At 43.5% G+C, this 24,213-nt stretch overlaps 2 protein-coding genes across 8 annotated transcripts in view; one reads left to right on the plus strand and one right to left on the minus strand.

Annotated features, from left to right (window-relative positions):
• Positions 1-24,213, plus strand: part of LOC134337338 (beta-1,3-galactosyl-O-glycosyl-glycoprotein beta-1,6-N-acetylglucosaminyltransferase-like) — a 117,727-nt gene that overhangs the window by 11,905 nt on the left and 81,609 nt on the right. The window lies entirely within an intron of this gene.
• Positions 6,732-11,268, minus strand: LOC134337299 (nicotinamide riboside kinase 2-like). The gene is made up of 8 exons (XM_063032187.1): positions 11,154-11,268; positions 10,017-10,107; positions 9,246-9,294; positions 8,952-9,129; positions 8,265-8,336; positions 8,066-8,172; positions 7,117-7,199; positions 6,732-7,032 (listed from the first exon to the last, which is right to left on the minus strand). Exons 1-7 carry the CDS (start codon positions 11,177-11,179, stop codon positions 7,117-7,119), a joined length of 606 nt encoding a protein of 201 aa, XP_062888257.1. The 5' UTR covers positions 11,180-11,268; the 3' UTR covers positions 6,732-7,032.

Here is a 24,213-nt window from a genome sequence, read left to right on the forward strand (position 1 = left end):
ATTGATAAACTCCAGCCTTGCTACGGAGACCCAGGTTCGTGGTGACTGTTCCTTGAGATAGGAGATCCTGAAAACACCAAGAGTCACCTTGTCCATAGGTGTCTGTGAACAGGTTTAGCTCAAGCCTGCCTCCTTAGGTCTCCAGGGCTAGAATGTCAAATTAAATGTTGGGTTTATGCAGATTTGAGTGAATATAATGTGAGATGCATAGTAGTTATCAAAACCAGAAGTGAAGGTTATGTAATATTGCCATCATCTTTCTAAAAATTGTGGACTTAGGAACCTACACAACCTTTTATAATAGGAAGACAAAATTTAAGCCAATTCATGGAAAATCAGCAAGGTGAGATTTGTTTTTGTTTATGCTACAAGATCTGGACTGCATTGCTAAAAAGGTGGGAGATAAATACAAAAGCTAAATTATAGGCTATGTGGAAGGAGCAGGGTTGTTGAACTAATTGAGTAACTGGCTCAGGTACAACAGCCTTAATGAGTCCCTTTAATATACTATCCTTCACCTACTCAAGATTTCCTAAAAAGCTCAGAACCAATTAAAAACTTCCGAGTAACAATCGGTATAAGAAACATAGTTGATGGCTTCTGCTTAGATAGGTAATCCAATAATAGTTTTTGACTGTGGGCAAGGACTGATCAAGACAATTCAGCCTTTATGATATCAACATGCTTCAAAACTGTTTGCATTATGAATTATTTTCAAACTATCTGATTGACATCTGGTGTTTGGGAATTAATACTGAAAGCATGTTTCTACTAGCTGGCAATTGATATCGAGAGGTCACTGACAGTCTTATCTGAAGGAATCAGGTTGGTGTTATATGTAATATAATGTTATTTAGTCTAATGAACAGGGATGACATAATTTTAGAGAAATTGATATTTGAAATAAATCTCACAAATTAACTTACTTGGCAAAAATCTGGACATGAAAGTAAATAGTTACAAGGAACAGATATGACTTGCCACCTTTACTAATTGGCCTAGCAGAGCAGCTCCCTGTCTACATTCTGCTTCTGAGTCATTCCCAAATGCATAATTAATTTATCAGAGTGTTGGCAGTTATCTTGTAAAAAAAATAAACATATGATTTTGCATTACAAAGCCAGATCTTAACTCACTTGACATAGAAATTCTAAATTCCATTGGTGTAACACAAGATACCTCTGCCATCATGTGCTGCTATGATAAAAACAAATCCTGAACTCCAACAATAACAGCTTCAATACGATGACAGGATTCATGATAAAAACAGATCTGGCCTCAAATGATTATTTTCTCTGCCTCTCCTTGAATTTTCTGTGTATTGAATAGCCATTCTTTATATGGGTGAAAGCATACATGAACTCATTGTGAACTGAACAGCATTTTTAGCAAGAGCACTTGTGTGGCGTGATAACAGGATTGAGTGTAAACAGATCTAGTGTAGATGGGTACTTAATGGAAGGCATGGACATGATGGGCAGCTAGGTCTGTAGGTGACTCAACCTAACTCTCTTCTTGAGTCAGAGGCCACCTGGGTCATTGAAGCACACACTTCCTCAGTGTAGAACCATGAACTGAGCACAGACCAAAAATATACTGGAACTTTCAGTTACCCAGTGACTTAAAACTTCCAGTGATCAGAAGGCCTTATCAGTCACTGAAAGCAAGCATGCAAGTACAGCAGGCAGTGAAGAAAGCTAATGGCATGCTGGCCTTTATAACAAGGGGAATTAGGTATAAGAGCAAGAGGTCCTTCTGCAGCTGTACAGGGCCCTGGTGAGACCCACCTGGAGTACTGTGTGCAGTTTTGGTCTCCAAATTTGAGGAAGGACATTCTTGCTATTGAGGGAGTGTGGCGTAGGTTCACAAGGTTAATTCCCGGGATGGCAGGACTGTCATATGTCAAAAGATTGGAGTGACTGGGCTTGTATACCCTGGAATTTAGAAGGCTGAGCGGGGATCTTATTGAAACATATAAGATTATTAAGGGATTGGACACGCTGGAGGCAGGAAGCATGTTCCCGCTGATGGGTGAGTCCAGAACCAGAGACCACAGTTTAAGAATAAGGGGTAGGCCATTTAGAACGGAGTTGAGGAAAAACTTTTTCACCCAGAGAGTGGTGGATATATCGAATGCTCTGCCCCAGAAAGCTGTGGAGGCCAAGACTCTGGATGCTTTCAAGAAAGAGATGGATAGAGCTCTTAAAGATAGTGGAATCAAAGGTTATGGGGATAAGGCAGGAACTGGATACTCAAGTGGATGATCAGCCATGATCACAGTGAATGGCGGTGCTGGCTCAAAGGGCCGAATGGCCTACTCCTGCACCTATTGTCTATTAACTGCAGCAGGGAACAATCTGGTCCTGAGGTTGGGTTCCTCCTGCACTCACTTGGGCTTAGTCAATTGGGAATCTTTTCAGTGTTGATAGATTAATGCTACACACTGTTGGGGAATTGACCCACAAAACCATTAGGGTTCAAGGCTTCTCGAGTTATTCTGTATTTAAACTCTTCAGAGGCTTTTGGGAGAATGAGGTGATAGTCAGGAGCTGCAGGGAGGTAGTCACCCCTAGACTGCAGGAGACAGGTAACTGGGTGACTGTCAGGAGGAGAGGAAATGAACAGCCAGTGCAGAGTACCCCTGTGGCCATTCCCCTCAATAATAAGTATACCAGTTTGGATACTATTGAGAGGGACGACCTACCGGGTGGTGGCGGGGGAGTGGAGGGTGCTATAGTGACTGAGTCTGGTGACATAGCTCAGAAGATCAGAGAGGTGAAGAGGACTACAGTGTTGATAGGAGATTCCTTAGTCAGAGGAACAGAGACGAGGTTCTCTGGCTGCGATAGAGACACCCAGATGGTGTGTTGCCTCCCTGGTGCCAGGATCAGGGATGTCTCGGATTGGGTCCATGGTATATTCAAGGGAGGAGGTAAGCAGCCAGGTGTTTTGGTACATATTTGTACCAATGGCATAAGTAAATGAGGTAGAGTAGGAAGCTGTTGAATCATTGTGGATAGAGCTGAGGAACTGCAAGGGTAAAAAGACCCTGACAGGAGTTATATACTGAACCCCAAACAGTAGTAAGGATATGATCTACAAATTACAACTGGAGATAGAAAATGCTTGCCAAAAGGGCAATGTTACAATAGTCATGGGGGACTTCAATGTGCAGATCGATTGGAAAAATCAGGTTGGTTGGTGCTGGATTCCAAGAGGGGTAATATTTCTAGAATGCCTACAAGATGGCTTTCTACAGCAGCTCGTGGTTGAGCCCACTAGGGGATCAGCTATTCTGAATTTGATCACCCTGAAATTTGAGAAGTTAGAGTCAGTATTACAGTGGAGTACAAGGAATTACAGTCATGAGAGAGGAGTTGGTCAGAAATAATTGGAAAACACTGGCAGGGATGACACCAGAGCAGCAGTGGCTAGAATATCTGGGACCAATGCAGAAGGCGCAGGATACCCCAGAGGAGAAAAATTCTGAAGGCAGGATGACAGAACTGTGGCTAACAAGGGAAGTCAAAGCCTACATAAAAGCCAGAGGGCATATAATTAGTGGGAAGTTGGAGGACTGGGAAGCTTTTAAAAACCACCAGAAGGAAACTAAGAGTCATTAAGAAGGTGAAGATGGTATATAAAATAAGCTAGCCAATAATATTAAAGAGGATACCAAAAGATTCTTCCAAGACTTGAAGTGTAAAAGAGAGATGCGAGTGGATATCAGACCACTGGAAAATTATGCGGGAGAAGTAGTAATACAGGACAGGGAAATGGCAGACAATCTGAATAAGCATTTTGCATCAGTCTTCACTGTGGAAGAGAATAGCAGTATGTTGAAAGTTCTAGGTGTCGGGGGTCATGAAGTGTGTTGTTACCATTATTACAGAGAAGTTTCTTGGGAAACTGAAGGGTCTGAAGGTAGATAAATTATCTGGACCTGATGGTGTACACCCCAGGGTTCTGAAAGAGGTAGCTGAAGAGATTGTGGAGGCATTAGTAATCATATTTCAAGATTCACCTGATTCTGGAATGGATCCAGACTGGAAAATTGCAAATGTCACTCCATTCTTTAAGAAGGAAGAGGCAGAAGAAAGGAAGTTATAGGCCTGTTAGTCTGACCTCAGTGTTTGGGAAGTTGTTGGGAATCGATGGTTAATGATGCGATTTCAGGGTACTTGGAGGAATGTTAGTATGGTTTCCTCAAAGGAAAATCTTGCCTGACAAATCTGTTGCAATTCTTTGAAAATATAACAAGTGGAATCAATTGATGTGTACTTGCATTTTCAGGCCTCTGACAAGGTGCCACACAATAGGTTGTTTACTCCAAACCCATGGTATTACAGATAAGATTCTAGCATGTTTAAGGCATTAGCCGATTGGTAGGAGGAAAATAGTGGGAATAAAGGGAACCTTTGCTGGTTAGCTGCCAGTGACCATTAGTGTTCTACATGGGTCTGATTCTTTTTACGTTATATGTCAATGACTTGGATAATGGAATTGATTTCTTTATTGCAAAGTTTACAGACAATACAAAGATAGGTGGAGGGGTAGGTAGTTTAGAGGAAGTAGAGGCCAGGGATGTAATATTGAGACTTTATAAAGTACTGATAAAGCTTCATTTGAGGTATTGTGAGCACTTTTGGGGCCCTTATCTTAGATGTGCTCAAACTGTAGAGGATTCATAGGAAGTTCATGTAAATGATTCCAGAATTGAACAGCTTACCAGATGAATGGCATTTGATGCTCTGGGCCTGTATTCACAGGAAGTGTGACTTAATTGAAACCCATCAAATGGTGAAAGGCCTTGCTAGAGTGCATATGGAGAGGATGTTTCTTATGGTGGGACAGTCTAAGATCAGATGATGGCCTTGGTACAGAGGAACATCCATTTAGAACACAGATGATACATTTCTTTAAACAGAGTGGTGAATCTCTACAGTTCACTGCTATGTTCGTGATTGATTAGGCATGAAGCAATAGTGGGGTGGCATGAAGAAGAGGGCAGGGGAAGAGAGCAGGAGATTGGGGCTGAGGAAAATTGGATCAGCCATGATGAAATGGCAGAGCAGACTCGATAGACCAAAAGGCCTAATTCTGCTCCTACATCTTATGGGATATTGCCTTTCATCCTCTGCCCAGTCCACTTCACGAGTCACCTCGCACGTCAGCCATCCTTCAAGTTGTTCCAACTATCAATCATGCTCTGTAATAAGACACTTTCACTTTAAATGCCTGCTCTTGTAAATTCAGCCCATTGCCTTGGCTCAACCAATTAAAGCAATTCAAATGGAGGAGTAATCACCAGTTCACTGGGGAAAGACCCCAGTTGAAGAGATTGTGAGTGGGAGTAGTAAGAGGGGAGCTGTGGGTGACTATCTAATCAATAATTACATCTGGAAATATTTTTGACTCATTATCAACTTTCATTGCCTTTTACAACCAGTCAAAACTAGTTTTGAATTTTCCAGAGCTCCTCAGAAATAGATTACTTGTTAAAAGGCTACTTACCCTATCAGTTAAGTGTTAGTTACATAGGTAGCAGAGCCCACAGTCGCACAATAGATTTTAGGCTGGTGGCTATGAAGCAGGCCTCTGCCTACCCACCAGCTTTTATTTTCTGAATGTTGCCCTAAACATGGAAGTAGCTAGAAATTAAGCACAGCCATTTGTTCTAAACATTGTGTTATTTACATCACAGTGCCCCAATGTCCTAAAATTTACTGCAATGAAATACATATCACAGTATCTTGCCACTGCTGAAGTAGAGTGCAGGGACACCTACCCACACAAAATGCTGGAGGAACTCAGCAGGTCAGGCAGCATCTATGACAAAGTAAACAATCAACATTGAGAAGTCAGAGTAAGAAGGTGGAGTCTTGATGAGTCAAGAACAGCCATTTCTCATCAGAAACTCCAGAAAATGCTCTACTTAGCAGCTCAAACAGGGTCTGTTGAGTTAATGCTCCTCTGAAACATTGTTTCATTCTCCAGCTTCTGTCCAACCCTTTGAAGCTTTCCATTTTCCCGTTTCTACCTCATTTCAGAATGTTTTAGATTTTAATTGAAGTAGTGAGCGGGAAAAGTATAAAATTAGTGAAGGACACTTTAAAAAGCAGACAAAGCAAATAATTTAATCTGGAGAGAAATGAGACAACTGATAGACAGTTTAAGGGAAGTGGTGTATTACCTCCATCTTAAACTTGAATGCTGAAGCGTTAAATGTTAAAACAATGAACTTAAAACAGCTGAACATGAAATTTGCCAAGAACAAACAGAATAGGAGATAAAAGACAGCACCTACACCCCACACAATTGACATCCAGCACTGGGTGCAGGACACTCAAATTTTGTGGAAAATGGAGTATATTGCTTCCAACACATACTTCTACACTAGAAATTACCCCGTGGTCCCCATCACTATATACATTTGAGCCAATCTTTAACCAGTCTCTTCTCATCAAATGTGAAGGGTAAAATTTGGACCTGCAGTTCTTAAGAGGAACATCATTGAACATCACAAGTACAACGGAAGACAGTTACACAGGTGGGCAAATACAACACTCCGTCAATAAAAGCAACACACATAAAAGTTGCTGGTGAACGCAGCAGGCCAGGCAGCATCTCTAGGAAGAGGTGCAGTCGACGTTTCGGCCGAGACCCTTTGTCCTGACGAAGGCTCTCGGCCTGAAACGTCGACTACACCTCTTCCTAGAGATGCTGCCTGGCCTGCTGCGTTCACCAGCAACTTTTATGTGTGTTGCTTGAATTTCCAGCATCTGCAGAATTCCTGTTGACTCCGTCAATAATATAGTTTACAATATTCATTATACAGGATTAACATTGAGTAAAAAGTAACCGAAAATCCCACATAAAAAATTATAAAGCTTCGAAAACTGCCTTCATAGGCAGATTGAAATAACTTAAACCATTTCCAATCTATATACAATCAACTAATCTAAGAGGATAAAGTTTCAGACAACTATTTACAACTTCAACTTGATCTTCAAGTCTTCAGTACACCAACACCTGAAAGAAAGATTTGAAGGAAATTAAAATAGTGAAATAATCAATAATCAAAACCAGGAATCCAAAAAGTGAATCTGTAATTACCTATGAATTCAGGATCCGATTTTGAATCTCTTCATACACTTGTAGATAGATTTCATCCCTCGACTTCAAACCATTCAGATACACTAGAAATACATTTTTTTAAAAAAATTATAGCATTTACTCCATCCAACTTTGACAAGTCATACAAGACATTAGCCCAGCTGGTCTGACCAACCAAAACCATCTCCCCCCACACTAACATCCAGAAGCAGAACTGCAAGGAAACCAGCTAATGAGATCATCACTGGGACAATGAGCTGAGAGCTCCCAGCTCTGTACAGAGCTGGAAAGCCAAGTGAGCCAATATGACAACTAGCTAAGCAGCAGGCTCACCTGAGCTCCTGAAGACAGAAAATCTGCAATTTCTAAGGAGGATGAAACTGACACAGAACAAAGCAAGTAAACTACAAGTGGGATCCTGAAGAGAAGGGAGATTTCAATCATCTCAGCTCTGGACATTTAATTCTTTATTATCAAATACTGTTTTCAGCCAGTAGCAAAAACCTGCCACAATTAGAAACTGGTGTGGACCACATCTCCACTGCCATTTAATTGGGTTGTGGCTGGCCTGACCCATAGCCCCACAGATTGGGTTGTGGCTGGCCTGACCCATAGCCAACCCTCACCTCACCACCACACAGTCCACTTTCTGCAGAGTTCAAAACTCAAGCGGCTACGTATTCGAATCGACCTAGTGACCCCAATAGCTATAGTTCCCTGGGAAGGAAAATTTTAAGTCTTCCATGTTTTAAGTCACCGATTTCCTTCCCCAAATTCAACTTCCTACATTTCAACACTCTCTGCTCCAACATCAACCTCTCATCTTGTTTTCAGCAAATTCACTTCTCCTTTCTTCAGAAGTCTGTGTAGGCCCTTCTACTCACTGTTCCATCTATGGAGCAGCCCAGTTTAATTGCTAGCTTTTAATATGGAATGCAAGGACACCTACCAACATCAATATTGTTGGCCTCCATCTCTTTCCTGTGCTTTAGATACATCGGCCACACATGGCCATCAAACAAGCCAGGAGGATCGGGAACTGTATAATTCCTTGTACTAGAAATGAACAGATTCAGTTAATGGCTGAATTTGTGTAGAGATTATTGCTTCATAAATTAACTGCACAGCAATACGAAGTAGCCATTTACCTCCTCCTCCTCTTGCATTCTTCATACGGAAGGGACAAGTAGTAACGTCGACTAAACAGTGAAACCAAAGGCCTGGATCAAGGAAGAAAATAACAGTTAATTGAAAAACTGGCAGAATTATTCTACCTACAATTTGTATTTACACAATTACAAATCTGCATCCATATCACATGGCTTCCAACAAGACAAAATTGTAGATGTAACTTGGGCAAAATGTTTCCAATGCCAATTCTGGGTACAGGAGTAATGAGTATAAAGGTTTGTGGCCAAAACAGATACATTTGTACACCTGAATTTAATTGGTAACACCAAAAGAATGTTATCTTTCTAAATGTTAAGTGTTAGAACAGATGACTTTGGGAATTGATTGTCATTTACAATCACTCTACATTTTAAAAATCACAAACCAATATACTGGCCAAATGTTATTGTTCAATGCCCCTAATCACCTCATTATTGCCAATAATAGGCTGGTAACCACAAATCACCCTGACATGATTCTACAGTCTGTGTGCTAGCCAGCAAATTTGTACTTTAGAGTCCTACTGGACACTTCCAGTTGGAGTACAAAACGGCCCACAGCCTCCATTATCTTTTACTGATATCCATGCAGCAGCATGAAAGTCTCACAGCACTTTATAAACCCATCCTTCTCAAACTGAAAGAGGGAGTTCCAGAAAACTGCACCTGTAGTTATACAACAGGAACCCTTCCACTATCAATATCTGCACTCCTTTCTCTGGATCGCTGTGCTCATCGGAGGCTGGAGTGACGTTCACTCCGTGCGATCGGGCAAACTTTACTGGGTTGTCAATCCAGGCGTTGACAGTACTCATCATTGCCTCCATGTCGAGGGCTGTGATCACTGAAGGTCAAAGAAGAACCCAGCAGATTACTGCACGGACTAACACAAGGTTAAATAAATGTCAACTAGTTCTTTGTTACAAAAATGTCACTGCCTACAACCAATACCATTCTTACCATCCCATTGCTTAAATCCATCTTCCCCAACTTCTATTTGATCTGGTGTCTGAAATAGTCATAAAAACAAGGCTACAAACATTTACAAGATGGGAATCACATCAATCTTTCAATTTGCTTGCCCAAAATCCCTGATTTTTTCTGGGACCACAACTCCACTGTAAGCAAGACCTCCCCAATGGCCCTCAGTCAAGAGGCTGACATTGTGTTCAGAGGCTTTGCTTTCAGAGCATGGTTAATCACAAACTGCACTCATTGTGCAGCTCCCAGCAAAAACCATTTATGCAGCTCAATTCATGCATGGCAGATTCTTAACCACCCTTTTCCACATGACAAAATTTTGTACTTGAGAAATCAAAAGCCAATTAGATTATCCTGCCATCCACCAAATTTAGTCAAGGTAGATCAGAAACAGGTGCAACAATGCAACAGCTGTATTTTACCCAATTCAACCTACCCTGAGATGTACATTGAGTGAAATGTCCTGGAGCATTGCCAAATTATGTTACAAGCAAAGTGACAGATTAGTAGACTACCTAGTTACACAATTGAAATGTAGGCACAAGTTCACCCATGTGTTATGTATGAATCAATTATAAACTTTCCCATACATTACAAATCATACATCAATTCATGGATTAAAAACTTTAACCAATGTAATCATGGCCAGACATTTCACTTTGTACACTTAGACTTTGGGCAATGTTAATTACTACTACAATAAACATGCATCTATCTTCCCGCAGAAATAGAAAAAAATGTTACACTCACCTTATAAAAGTCGTCTTGATGTACGACACAGCAATTTGGTAACACTCGACTAATTTTCTTCGTCAGAGTGGTTTTGCCACCGTTGGTCACACTGAAAAATCATTTTTTTAAAAAATCAATTGATAGAGCGAGACCATCGCCCGGAGTCCCACCATTAAATCCAAATGCTGGAGGAAGATCCGAGATTAATTCAAACACTGAATTTTGACAAGAACGATAGTCCTGCAAGAACTTGAGAAGCGGCAGTTTAAACTTCCGTAATTGAGCAGTTCAGAAAAGGCGCCAAATTTAAACGCACATCAACTTCCACAAGTGGGTGACTTTTAAATTGTTCCTTCTAAAACAAGGGAGGGAAATCCCCCTATTTAATGTAATGAAAATGAATACAGACGAACTTACGGCGAGTTAACTTAATTAGCTTGTCCTTAAAATAATCCAGTCACCGACTGATTTACTGGTATCTACACAGAGGAAAATTCAAGTAATAGTTTGATGGAAGATTTTAAATAGGAATTTAAGTATATTGAATACCCTGAAATAACAGCATAGTTTCATAGAGAAGTAAAACTAGTTGATGGGTGCAATCACAAGGCGTGATACATGAACTTGGCGCCACAAGAAGCGGAGTTTGAGCGGGAGAATCAAACCCGGCAGCAGCGCGGGAAAAAAAACGGAAACCAATTCTCACCCCCTCCTCAGACCCTTCAGGGAAAAGACCAGAGGACAGGCAAACCCCCAGACAAGTCTGACCTTGAGAGAGGTTCATTACTTCTTTTCAGAAGGAAACAATGCACCGCCGATGTATAACACCCACTGCGGTTAAACGTGGCTAATCATAGTCTCTTACCATCAATGTTATATTTAAATACACATTAAATTAGATAAGTTGGCATTTAAAAGCATTTATCAATCGTGGAATTACTTTGTAACGTATGGCTTTTAAAAGTCCAATTAAAAATATTCATTTCACATCCCAAGAACTCAAATATTAGGCAAAATAAGAGTTCGGCACGGACTAGAAGGGCCGAGATGGCCTGTTTCCGTGCTGTAATTGTTATATGGTTATAAAATGTTTCAACACAAGTTCAACATGTTTCTTTACCCTGCGGAGCGTAATGTGTTACCTGCAATACTTACCCTCCGATACCTATGATATACTTCATATTGCAATGTCGCTCGCCCGCCCGCGGCTGACTCCTACAACAAAAGACAGCACCACACTGACAGGTACTAGTTCATTCACAAATCGGGCGCCACTTGCTGCTCTATTTATACTTTCTCTCCGCGCGTCATCATTGACGCTCCCTCCGTTCACAGCCAATCACCCTCTCAGCCTGCAAGCAGGCGCACTTACAGTGCAGCTGTCCGACATCATTCATCCCTTCTCCAATCCAATTATAGTCTGGAATCTTTCCTTTCCTAAATCAGTAATAAGTTGGATTCCAGGGATCCTTCCCCATAACCCTCCCTTCATTCCACCGCTGGAACTTAGAATGATAGCGAGAAAATGATTAACGTTTTAAACTGCTCTCAATCAAAGCATAAATGTGTGACACATTCTATTCATTGCTTATTAATGTTTCTAAATCTTTTGTTGTGTTCTAATACATTTAAAAAAAAAAATTGGCTTCCAATTGCATGCACATTTGCCAACCCGTAGTTCAGGATGTTCAGTGTGAGAGTGTGTGATGTAATGCATCATCATGCCGCTGGGAAGAGCTTCAGTTTTCATTCTAACTCAGGAGGGCCAATCAAAATGACACCCCTAAGAAACCAGCCGCTCTTAAGGGTTGTTTCAAAGTGGTAATTTGAGTTTATGTTAACCCTTTCTTAGTGTGCGATAGAATATAATGTGGAAAAAATATATATGAGCTGGTTTGCTTTAGTTACGCAAAACGAGAAAGCAGAGGATACAGGTATCTGGTGACAAATTGGGAAATGTTAAAAAGGACTTAAAGAGCTCTGGCTGCAAATCATCTGTCTCCTAGCTAGTGGCAAAGCAGTCCGCAATTCTCCAGGACCTAATTCCGCATGAGTAGCCCATACCCTTCATGGGGCTCATATGTGCCCAAGAGTTTTTGCAAGTGATGTCAAAAGCCACATTGCATGAGGTTGGATAACACTGTATACGTTGGTAGCCTCTGTGTCTGCGCACGCCGAAAGCACAGTGGACCTGGATCAGGTTTCCAGAAAGGCTTTTGCATATTGAAGTCCTCAATGGGATAGAACAGTCAGATCTCTCATAATATTCTTGTCATAAGCCAACCAAAAGTATCACTCAAATACCATAGCATTCCTTGGCCAGCATTTCCTAACCATGAAATTAATATTTTACTCAGTTGGTAGGTGCACTTTACCTTTCTCAATATTGACCATTAAACAAATTTTGTTTTACATTTCAACAATAGTAGATAATGTAGACACAAGAGATTCTGCAGATGCTGGAAATCTAAATGCTGAAGGATGCTGCCTGTCCTGTTGAGTTCCTCTAGCATTTTGTGTGTGTTGCTCATTGGATAATGTGATTGATTGCATTGTTCCTACACCTAAATCTAGATCAATATGTCTTTGGAGTCTAAGTAGCAATATATTTACTCTCTCAGCCTGTCCATTATTTTCATCACAATGGCATCCAATCACAATGTCCTTGACTTCTCAAACCAGAAATATTCAGGATGACATGTCCAATTTTCAGAGTTTGGTTACAACATCTTAATGCAGTGAAAAAGTTAGTTTCATAATGCTCATGTAAATTTTCAGTATGTTTGCAGTGAGTAGCTTCATGCATCATTCCTGATGTGCAGTCTCTGGTCATGTAGTTAGTGAGCTACCCTCAGGAGTGTAGAGAACATTGACACTTAAACTTTGAAGACAAAGATAATACAGGGAGACTTTCCCCCTAGTTGACCACGGCACACTGTTGTTCTGGTGACAATAGATCACCGTATAGTCGTAGAAGACCCCTTATAACCAAACATCCACAACAAGGCAACACTGTCCCTTGACAATCAATCTCCTTGATGAGGTCTTATAAAACAAAGATCATTTGCATATCTTGGGACTGAAGAGAGATATTCTCATATTTCATTGTGACAGAATCCCTGAGACTCTTCTGTTGCCTCAGAATCTCTGGAACCAGAGTGGAGGCAAGTCATCCCCTATCACAGGGAACTGTTGATGTAGAATACTTCCAAACTTTAGCTAATTTTAGTAAATATCAGTAAGAGAGGTTTGAAATCATCAGCACTGATTTTCTAGATTATTTATTTAGTTGAATAATCTGATTTCTATTTAAAGTTAGTTACAATACTGGCAACAGTGAAACTACTGGAGAAAACAATTTGATTTACTATTGTCCTTTCAAGATGGAATCTCCCATCAATCCCTAGTTGGACCTATACATGACCTTAAACCTACAACTATGTGACTGACCCATAATTTATGATTCAGAATTGATTTCTGAAAAGGGCTTAGACCAGGGGTCCCCAACCTGGGGACCATGGACCGCTTGGTTAACTGTAAGGCTCCATGGCATAAAAATGGTTGGGAACCTCCGGTTTAGATGTTCATGGTTTTTCAAACCACTGCATGAACAGGCAAACTGATAAAGCCAGATTGGCATTGGCCGAGGCGCTGGATTTCTACAAGGTACAGTCATCTCAGTTGACCTTGCAGAGTCCTCTTCACTTGCACGTAGGCGCTAGTATCTAATTTTGGAGAGCTGTACCACAGATTAATCAAACAAAAGCCTGACAGAATTGTACCTACAGAATCAAACCCTACAATTAACATTCTTGCCTCTGCTTCATAATCTCTGGGCTCATCCTGTTCAGCCAGCAAGATCAGCCAACTGCATGTGACAGGATTGTCAGGAAGAAATAACACTGCATTGAATGCAATAAATAGCATTGACACTAAACCCATGAACTTCCAGGACATCTGGTCGATCAGGGGTGAGGAAACCTGTTGGAGGTATCACCTATTGTCCTCAACTCTGTCTATGAGTGAATACTATTTTGTGCTACAGACCTGGAATGCACTGCCAGAGGAGGTAGTAGAATCATATGCCATTGGTACATTTAAGAAGTATTTATACAGACACCTGAAGCTGAGAAGGATATTGTATGGTCTTAATGCATATCAATTGTATTAGTGTAACTGGGCAAAAAAGGGCAGCATGTACACAATGGGCCAAAGGGCCTGTTTCTGTGCCACTGCCACTGACTAAGGTCGCCATGGGATTGATTGGAATGCTCTGAGAGCTGGTATACATGCAAAGGGCTGATTGGCCTGCCTTTATTGGATAAAAATGAAAATATGAAATTTGGAAATGTCCTGTGTTATGTTCAAAATATTAACTTAATTCAAAGGAAGACACGGGAGTCCAAACTGAAGTCTTTTACTTTAAGCGAGACGCAGACGTATTACATGGAAGTGTGATGACGTATACAAATAAAGTATTTTTACATATAACTTGTAATTAATTACTTAACTGAACAAGAATGCTTAATCAACCAATATACCTATATATATACAAGATATACAACCAATATATATATATACAAGATTACTCAAATATAATTGAAATACTAAATACACAACATCCTGAAGGGCATAATTGATTTCTTGTGCCTTTAGCAAGTGTTGAATAAACAAGATATGAAACTACTTGACTGCATTATCACAAGCCTACCCCTTGCAAATGTGTACTTCATGACAATCTGACACCTTAAAACACAGCCTGAAACATCAACTGTACTTTTTTCCATAGATACTACCTGGCCTGCTGAGTGCCTCCAACATTTTGTGTGTGTTGCTTGGATTTCCAGCATCTGCAGATTTTCTCTTGTTTGCGCTTAAAACTAGACCATCCACACAGTGCTGTAGACCATCAACAGCTCCTGGTCAGGTTGTTCTTCACCATCAAGATGGGAGACCAATACTGGGTCAATGAGGCTTGTAGAAAGGCAGTCCTGGAACAGGCCAGGATATGCCACACTAGGGTAGGAAATGCCTAACAGGTTAGGCAATGGCACAGGAGAGGGAAACGCTCAGTTATCCTTTCAGATGAATGGAAGTAAGTTAGATGAAATTGTTGAATTAGATATTGAGTCTCTGAGACGGCAACATATTTAGTCATAGTCGTAGTCATAGTCATACTTTATTGATCCCGGGGGAAATTGGATTTTCGTTACAGTTGCTCCTTAAATAATAAATAGTAATAAAACCATAAATAGTTAAATAGTAATATGTAAATTATGCCAGGAAATAAGTCCAGGACCAGCCTATTGGCTCAGGGTGTCTGACCCTCCAAGGGAGGATTAAAGTTTGATGGCCACAGGCAGGAATGACTTCCTATGACGCTCAGTGTTGCATCTCGGTGGAATGAGTCTCTGGCTGAACGTACTCCTGTGTCCAACCAGTACATTATGTAGTGGTTGGGAGACATTGTCCAAGATGGCATGCAACTTGGACAGCATCCTCTTTTCAGACACCACCGTCAGAGAGTCCAGTTCCATCCCCACAACATCACTGGCCTTACGAATGAGATTGTTGATTCTGTTGGTGTCTGCTATCCTCAGCCTGCTGCCCCAGCACACAACAGCAAACATGATAGCACTGGCCACCACAGACTCGTAGAACATCCTCAGCATCGTCTGGCAGATGTTAAAGGACCTCAGTCTCCTCAGGAAATAGAGACGGCTCTGACCCTTCTTGTAGACAGCCTCAGTGTTCTTTGACCCGTCCAGTTTATTGTCAATTCGTATCCCCAGGTACTTGTAATCCTCCACCATGTCCACCCTGACCCCCTGAATGGAAACAGGTATCACCGGTACCTTAGTTCTCCTCAGGTCTACCACCAGCTCCTTAGTCTTTTTCACATTAAGCTGCAGATAATTCTGCTCACACCATGTGACAAAGTTTCCTACTGTAGCCCTGTACTCAGCCTCATCTCCCTTGCTGATGCATCCAACTATGGCAGAGTCATCAGAAAACTTCTGAAGATGTCAAGACTCTGTGCGGTAGTTGAAGTCCGAGGTGTAAATGGTGAAGAGAAAGGGAGACAAGACAGTCCCCTGTGGAGCCCCAGTGCTGCTTATCACTCTGTCGGACACACACTGTTGCAAGCACGCGTACTGTGGTCTGCCTGTCAGGTAATCAAGAATCCATGACACCAGGAAAGCATCCACCTGCAATGGAAGATTGTCCTGTCCTCAAGTTTATGTTGGGACTTGTTATGTTCAATCATCAGCAAATTGATGGAAAGCATCCTAAACAGTGCCTTAACAATTTAATCCCCACAGTACTAATCAACAAGCTTTGAAACCTAGGCTTCCCCTGTACCTCCCTCTGCAACTGAATTCTTGACTTTCTCATCAGGAGACTGCACCATGGATTAGTGATAATTTCTCCTCCGCACTGACAATCAACACAGGGTTACCTTAGGGATGCATGCTTAGCCCACTGCTCCGGTCTCTCTGCACTCATGACTGTACGACAGCTCAGATACCATCCATAAATTCACCAATGACACCGCTGTTATTTGGCAGAAGCTCAGATGGTGACGACGAAGCAAACAGGAGCAAAGTCGTTCGGCTGGTCAAGTGGTGTCACAATAACAACATTGCACTCAATGTTAGTAAGACCAAAGAAGTGATTGAAGGAAGTTGGAACGTGCTGTAATGTTTCACTGCTGATGTAATGGGTTCTCTGTAGCAGCAATGTTTGGGTTATGACTAGAGATAACAGGGCTTCAGAATGTCTGCCATCCAATGAGATGAATGTTGTTCTTTCTTGTGGGTCTGGGAGCAGGGACTTTGTGGTCTTTTGCCAGGGAAAGATGAGGAGAGAAGATGGGAATGGAGAGAGTTGGTAGACAGCTGGAAGGAGTGGACTTGGAACGAGGGTCCGAGAGTCAGCTACACTGGGAGGAGGTCGACGGGAAACCATGAGCTCCAATGTTGTGCACTAGACTGTTTCATGAAAATGGGCCCTCTTCTTTTTTTTTGTTTCTTTACTAACCATATAGTCAAATTAAGAATTATGAAGCTCAATCGTTTAATTACATATTGTGTACTCTTTGCTATTTCGCGGTACTGATTTGTAACAGGGGACACATCGCACAGCATCCACCCAAACAAGATTTCTTAAGTTTGGCTGGGCCAAGGGCTATCTTCTCCTAGATTATGTTTGTAGACCGGATATCGAACTTCTTGCTGTTGGACACCGGCCATATTCCACCGAGGTACAACACTGGGCGTCGTGGGAGGTTGTTCCTGCCTGTGGCCATTGAACTTTGCAGCTCCTCCCGTGGAGGGTCAGACACCCTGCACCAATAGGCTGGTCCTGGACATATTTCCATCTGGTATAGTTTGCATATTGTTGTTTGATTGTTTGTGGTTTTTGTATTGCTATATTTATGCTCTATTCTTGGTTGGTGCAGCTGTAACGAAACCCAATTTCCCTCGGGGTCAATAAAGTATATCTATCTGTCTATCTATCTATCTGCTGAACCATGTCTACGCCCACCTGGACAAGCCAGCGAGCACTGTGAGTGTCATGTTTTTTGACTTCTCCAGTGCGTTCAACACCATCCGCCCTGCTCAGCTGGGGGAGAAGCTGACAGCGATGCAGGTGGATGCTTTCCTGGTGTCATGGGTTCTTGATTACCTGACTGGCAGACCACAGTACGTGTGCTTGCAACACTGTGTGTCCGACAGAGTGATCAGCAGCACTGGGGCTCCACAGGGGACTGTCTTGTCTCCCTTTCTCTTCACCATTTACACCTCGGACTTCAACTACTGCACAGAATCTTGTCATCTTCAGAAGTTTTCTGATGACTCTGCCATAGTTGGATGCATCAGCAAAGGAGATGAGGTTGAGTACAGGGCTATGGTAGGAAACTTTGTCACATGGTGTGAGCAGAATTATCTGCAGCTTAATGTGAAAAAGAGTAAGGAGCTGGTGGTAGACCTGAGGAGAGCTAAGGTACCGGTGACCCCTGTTTCCATCCAGGAGGTCAGTGTGGACATCGTGGAGGATTACAAATACCTGGGGATACGAATTGACAATAAACTGGACGGGTCAAAGAACACTGAGGCTGTCTACAAGAAGGGTCAGAGCCGTCTCTATTTCCTGAGGAGACTGAGGTCCTTTAACATCTGCCGGACGATGCTGAGGATGTTCTACGAGTCTGTGGTGGCCAGTGCTATCATGTTTGCTGTTGTGTGCTGGGGCAGCAGGCTGAGGGTAGCAGACACCAACAGAATCAACAAACTCATTCGTAAGGCCAGTGATGTTGTGGGGATGGAACTGGACTCTCTGACGGTGGTATCTGAAAAGAGGATGCTGTCCAAGTTGCATGCCATCTTGGTCAATGTCTCCCATCCACTACATAATGTACTGGTTGGGCACAGGAGTACACTCAGCCAGAGACTCATTCCACCGAGATGCAACACAGAGCGTCATAGGAAGTCACTCCTGCCTGTGGCCATCAAACTTTACAACTCCTCCCTTGGAGGGTCAGACACCCTGTGCCAATAGGCTGGTCCTGGACTTACTTCATAATTTACTGGCATAATTTACATATTACTATTTAACTATTTATTTTTATTTTCTATTACTATTCTATTACTATTTATTATTTCTATGACTATTACTACTTACTATTTACTAATAGTAATATTACTATTACTATTTCTATTACTATTTATTATTTATGGTGCAACTGCAACAAAAACCAATTTCCCCTGGGATCAATAAAATATGACTATGACTATGACTACTATCTATTTATTAAGCCGCTAGGTGAACCGAGAGTCACTCAACTTTGGGGACTCTCCAGTTCCTGTGGGTTGGAAGAGGAGGTTGGTAGAGAAGATGTTGAAGCTGGACGGTATCTTTTCCACTGACGAGTTTGATGTGGGTTGTTCCAAGAACACTCGTCCCACTCTCCTGGTGACCAGGGACACCTGGTTTAGAGAGCGGTCGCAGAGGCTGGTCCCTGCAGAGGTGGAGGACGTTTGGCAACATTTGTTGAAGGAAGTTGAATGGCATCATCACCGAGTCCCGAAGCCCCTATGCATCCCCAATAGTAGTGGCCCGAAAGAAGGATGGAAAGATATGGATGTGTGTGGACTATAGGACCCTGAACAGTGTACGATCCCAAGGATTGAAGATGCGCTGGCCTTACTGAGTGGTGTGTTCAGTGTGCTGGACTTGAGGAGTGGACCAGATAGCCAGGGGCGCTCAGTCCCAGGTCCTAATTGCTTGGTGTTTCCAACAGTCTCGCAAGACACGCCCCTCCCTCCTTCTTTTGTTGAGCTGATCAGAGAGGTACGGGAAGAGGAGAACACGTTGGAGGCATGGGAGGACTCAGTCAGCAGGGTACCATCCTTGGTAGTGGTCCCCTACGGTGAAGTGACCACTGATAGCCTACCCCGGGGAGCGGGAGAGGAAATTGTGGCAGAGTTGAGAATGGAGATATGTCGGATGTTATCAGCGGGTGTGACCCCCCCCCCCATATGATGGAGCTGATGGCGGGCGGATCCCCCAAGGGGCTGAACAATGCGGAGGGTTGCTGACAGCAGGTGTCACGCTGAAAGGAGAGGGAGCCCTTGAGCACCTAAGCAGAGAGAGTCGTTGGGAAAACAGAGGAGACCCAGTGAGGGAACAGCTTGGTGTCTCTGGGGGAACACGTTCCCAGCAATATACCAAGGAACTCCCAAAAGCAAAAGGCCCTATTCCTGAAGGCTTAGTGGGACCATGCTCCAGTGTGTTGCTACAGATGGAGGGTATTTATGCTAAAGCCGTACTCGACACCGGGTCGCAGGTCATGTTGTTGTACCATTCGCTTTACAACCGGTATCTGTGGTATCTACCATTGACCCCATTCAGGGCACTGGAGATCTGGGGGCTTAGTGCTGGTGATTATCCTTACGACGGTTATTTGTCAGTGAAGTTGGCGTTCTCAGAGGCCGAGGTGGGAGTGTCTGAAGTCCATGATACATTGGTGCTGGTTTGCCCGGACCCTGTTGAGAAGGGTGGAGTTTCAACTCTGGTAGGGACCAACACCCCGCTTGTGAAGAGGCTCATGGGGGCCTACAAGGAGAAGGCTGGTGAGAGCTTTCTGGTAACATTGTCTGTGCACCCGGGGTTTCGAGCTGCTTTTGAGGAAGTGCATGGCTGCATTGGGCTGGATATCAAATTTAGACGAGGGTCTGTGTAGTTCACCCAGTCAGAGCCAATGGTGGTACGGCCCAGGAAAGTAGCGAGAGTGATGGGGACCCCCAAATTCCCCGGAGTGCCTGAGAGCGAAGCCCTCTTAGTGGATGCTCCGGAAGACCACAAGCGGGAGTCAGGATTTCCTGTTGGGGTACTGGTGAGGCCCGAATTGCAGAAGCCCTCAGTTGTACAGGTGAGCAGGATGGCAGTGATTGTCAGGAACACTATGAAGAGGGAGGTCATCTTCAAGCAGGGAATGCCCCTGGCGCATCTGTTTCCGGTGACAGTAATGTCTAGTGTCTCTGTGAGACAGGCCGGGTAGAAACTATTGGAAACAGGGGAAAGTTAACTGCTGAGTCAGGTGAATTGGGGGGGGGGGGGGCGCGCAGGCTGCTATCTGTGGACAGCTAGGGTTGCAGCGGGACCCTGCAAGGGATGAAGCGGGGCTTGGCCACAGGACAGAGAGGTCTGAGTTGGGCACAAGTGATCGGTCAGGGAGGCCTCGCCAGGTGAACTGGAAGTATCCCCAGTAGTGTCTGAACCTGAAGAGTTAGGTGAGAGGATACGGAGGTTTTAGAGAATTAGGAGACCACCAGTTAGGCTGGCCAACGTAGCACGAGGGGAACAGAATGTGACCCCTACCGTGTTGGGGAGCTACGTCACTGCCTTTTACAGCTGGATGGGCCTTTGTGTTTTTCAGGAAGGGTTGGTGAATTATCTGAATGTTATGAGGACTTAACTAAATTTGGTGGGGTGGGGGGTAGAGTGTAACACGCTGTAATGTTACACTCAGCCGCTAGTCGAACCGAGAGTTACACATATACCAACCCTCAAAGAGGGGTCGGAGGTGGGAGGAGTGAGTGTTTCAAATTTCTGGATGTCAACATGTCAGAGGCTCAACATACTGATGCAGTCACAACAAAGGCATGCCAGTGGTTATAGTTCATTCAGAACTTGAGAGGGAGTGGTATGTCACCAAAGATTCTTGCAAGTTTCTACGGATGTACCCTGGAGAACATTCTGGTTGGTTGCATCAAAGGCAGACCTATGTTGAGTTCAATGCTGACTAACAATTCCTGCGACGCCGCTGGTAGCAAACTGTATCGGTCTCTGCCGTTCCTTTGGATTCATCAGCTGCGTGGAGAGGGGCAGCCGGCTGCATGGGCAACAGCTTGCTCTCCATATCTGGCTTTCATATTGGCTTGCATAGACAGCTACAACTCATGGTTGACCCCAATCAACAGAGGGCCTACAATCACGGGACAATTTACAATGACCAATGAACCTACTAACTGGCAACACACATCAAAGTTGCTGGTGAACGCAGCAGGCCAGGCAGCATCTCTAGGAAGAGGTACAGTCGACGTTTCAGACCGAGACCCTTCGTCAGGACTAACTGAAGGAAGAGTGAGTAAGGGATTTGAAAGTGGGAGGGGGAGGGGGAGATCCAAAATGATAGGAGAAGACAGGAGGGGGAGGGATGGAGCCAAGAGCTGGACAGGTGATTGGCAAAAGGGATATGAGAGGATCATGGGACAGGAGGTCTGGGAAGAAAGACGGGGGGTGGGGAAACCAGAGGATGGGCAAGGGGTATATTCAGAGGGACAGAGGGAGAAAAAGGAGAGTGAGAGAAAGAATGTGTGTATAAAAATAAGTAACAGATGGGGTACGAGGGGGAGGTGGGGCATTAGTGGAAGTTAGAGAAGTCGATGTTCATGCCATCAGGTTGGAGGCTACCCAGACGGAATATAAGGTGTTGTTCCTCCAACCTGAGTGTGGCTTCATCTTTACAGTAGAGGAGGCCATGGATAGACATGTCAGAATGGGAATGGGATGTGGAATTAAAATGTGTGGCCACTGGGAGATCCTGCTTTCTCTGGCGGACAGAGCATAGGTGTTCAGCAAAGTGGTCTCCCAGTCTGCGTCGGGTCTCGCCAATATATAGAAGGCCACATCGGGAGCACCAGACGCAGTATATCACCCCAGCTGACTCACAGGTGAAGTGTCGCCTCACCTGGAAGGACTGTCTGGGGCCCTGAAAGGTGGTAAGGGAGGAAGTGTAAGGGCATGTGTAGCACTTGTTCCGCTTACAAGGGTAAGTGCTAGGAGGGAGATCCGTGAGAGATCCGGGAGATCTCAATAAGAGAGTTTTGATACACCTGCCCTTGCATTGCCAAGACACCTATCATGAACATCCTTAGTGTTTCCACAGCTAGAAGATCAGCTAAACCAACTGCACAATTAATCTGACTACAACAGCAAGTGCAATGCTGAGCATCTGTGGTCCTCACCCTCCACAGAGCCAATAGCATAGTTGCCGCGAGCTTCAGTGCATCCCTCTTGAGTTGTAGCTGTCTACGCAAGCCAATATGAAAGCCAGATATGGAGAGTAAGCTGTTGCCCATGTAGCCAGCTTCCCTTCTCCACGCAGCTGATGAATCCAAAGGAACGGCAGGGACCGATACAGTTTGCTACCAGCGGTGTTGCAGGAATTGTTAGTCAGCATTGAGCTCAACATAGGTTTGTCTTTGATGCAACCAACCAGAATGTTCTCCAGGGTACATCTGTAGAAATTTGCAAGGATCTTTGTGGTGAGTGAGTCACTTTCTGACATTCCAGAGCCTTTCCACAATCTGCAAGGCGTAAGTCAGAAAAATAATTCAATAGCCAGCATTGCATGGATGAGTGGAGCTCCAATAACTTCCAGGAAGCTCAACGCCACCCAGGACAAAGTATTCTGCTCGACTGGCACCTCACCGACCACTCTGTCACATTCAAGTCCTCCTCCACTGCAGTGTGTATCATTTACAATGAGTTATTGCCAGACTAGGTTAACATCATCTCCAAATCCTGTCATCCCTATCAGCAAAACGAACAAGGGCAGCACATAGAAACACCAACAGCTGCAGGTTCCCTGCAAGTAATGTATCATCCTGATATGGAAAGATAGTAGCCTTCTGTGATTGTTGCATCATTGGCCAATGGTATTGCAACTCCTTACCCAAAGTCATTGGAGATCCACAATGGTTCAAGAAGGTAGCTGGTCTCATCTTCTTAAGGTCAATTGGAGTTCAAATGCCAGCAATTTCCACCTCATAAATAAGCAATAAAATAATAAGGAATATAATTAATAAATTATGTTAAAGTTCTGGGTTGGAGGAATTCTGAACAGCTAAATCCCTCGTGACACTGATAACAGTGCATTCAGCTCTGGTTCAATTACCAAATGCATAATTTCACAGTTGCAAATATTTATTGAAAACACTGCATTTGTCAGTTAATTGGAAGGTGTATGGGACATATTACCCCCAGAAAACAATCTGCTGTTTGGCCAAGATAAGCAAATTACTCCGTCTGCATAATCAGAATCTACAGCAGTTTCTCTTCATACTTGATCAGTAGGGCAATGATCCATTCATTTGCAGTCTTGCTGGGAGAGCTTCTTGCTACGTACACCCATAGTAATTTCAGCTGGGTTCTATGGGGGAAAGAGGGACGGATGGAATTCAGCCAGTCTCAGCATTCCGAGGTGAGAGAAGTGAAGGATTTTTTCACAATTGCTCACAGTTTCTCATTTTCTTCACTGTTGCATTATCAGTAGAGTTAGATCACCATGATGGAATAATTTTAACCTGCAGCTCTTTCTGATCACTGTCCTACCATCCCCGTGGTTGATCTGTGAGGATGTTAGATGATGCCAGGACTGAGATAAGCACCGATGCCCTCTGCTGTCGAATAGCCATGTGAGATGTCGGTAAACAAACGCTGCCAACGGGCACAATGCTTGCTGGAGAATGCACCAAAGCTCAGTACGGCTACTGCAAAGACTCTGTGGAGGAGAAGGATCCCTATCACCACCAGACACTGAGGCACTGGATCCCATGGAGCATGTCTGTTGGCCTTGCATACGTAGTATCTCAGACACTTCATGGGTATATTGTTTAAAGATGGACAGGAGTAGAAGTGATGCCTT

Source organism: Mobula hypostoma, chromosome 24 (genome assembly GCF_963921235.1).
Source record: "Mobula hypostoma chromosome 24, sMobHyp1.1, whole genome shotgun sequence".
Classification (NCBI taxonomy): Eukaryota; Metazoa; Chordata; class Chondrichthyes; order Myliobatiformes; family Myliobatidae; genus Mobula; species Mobula hypostoma.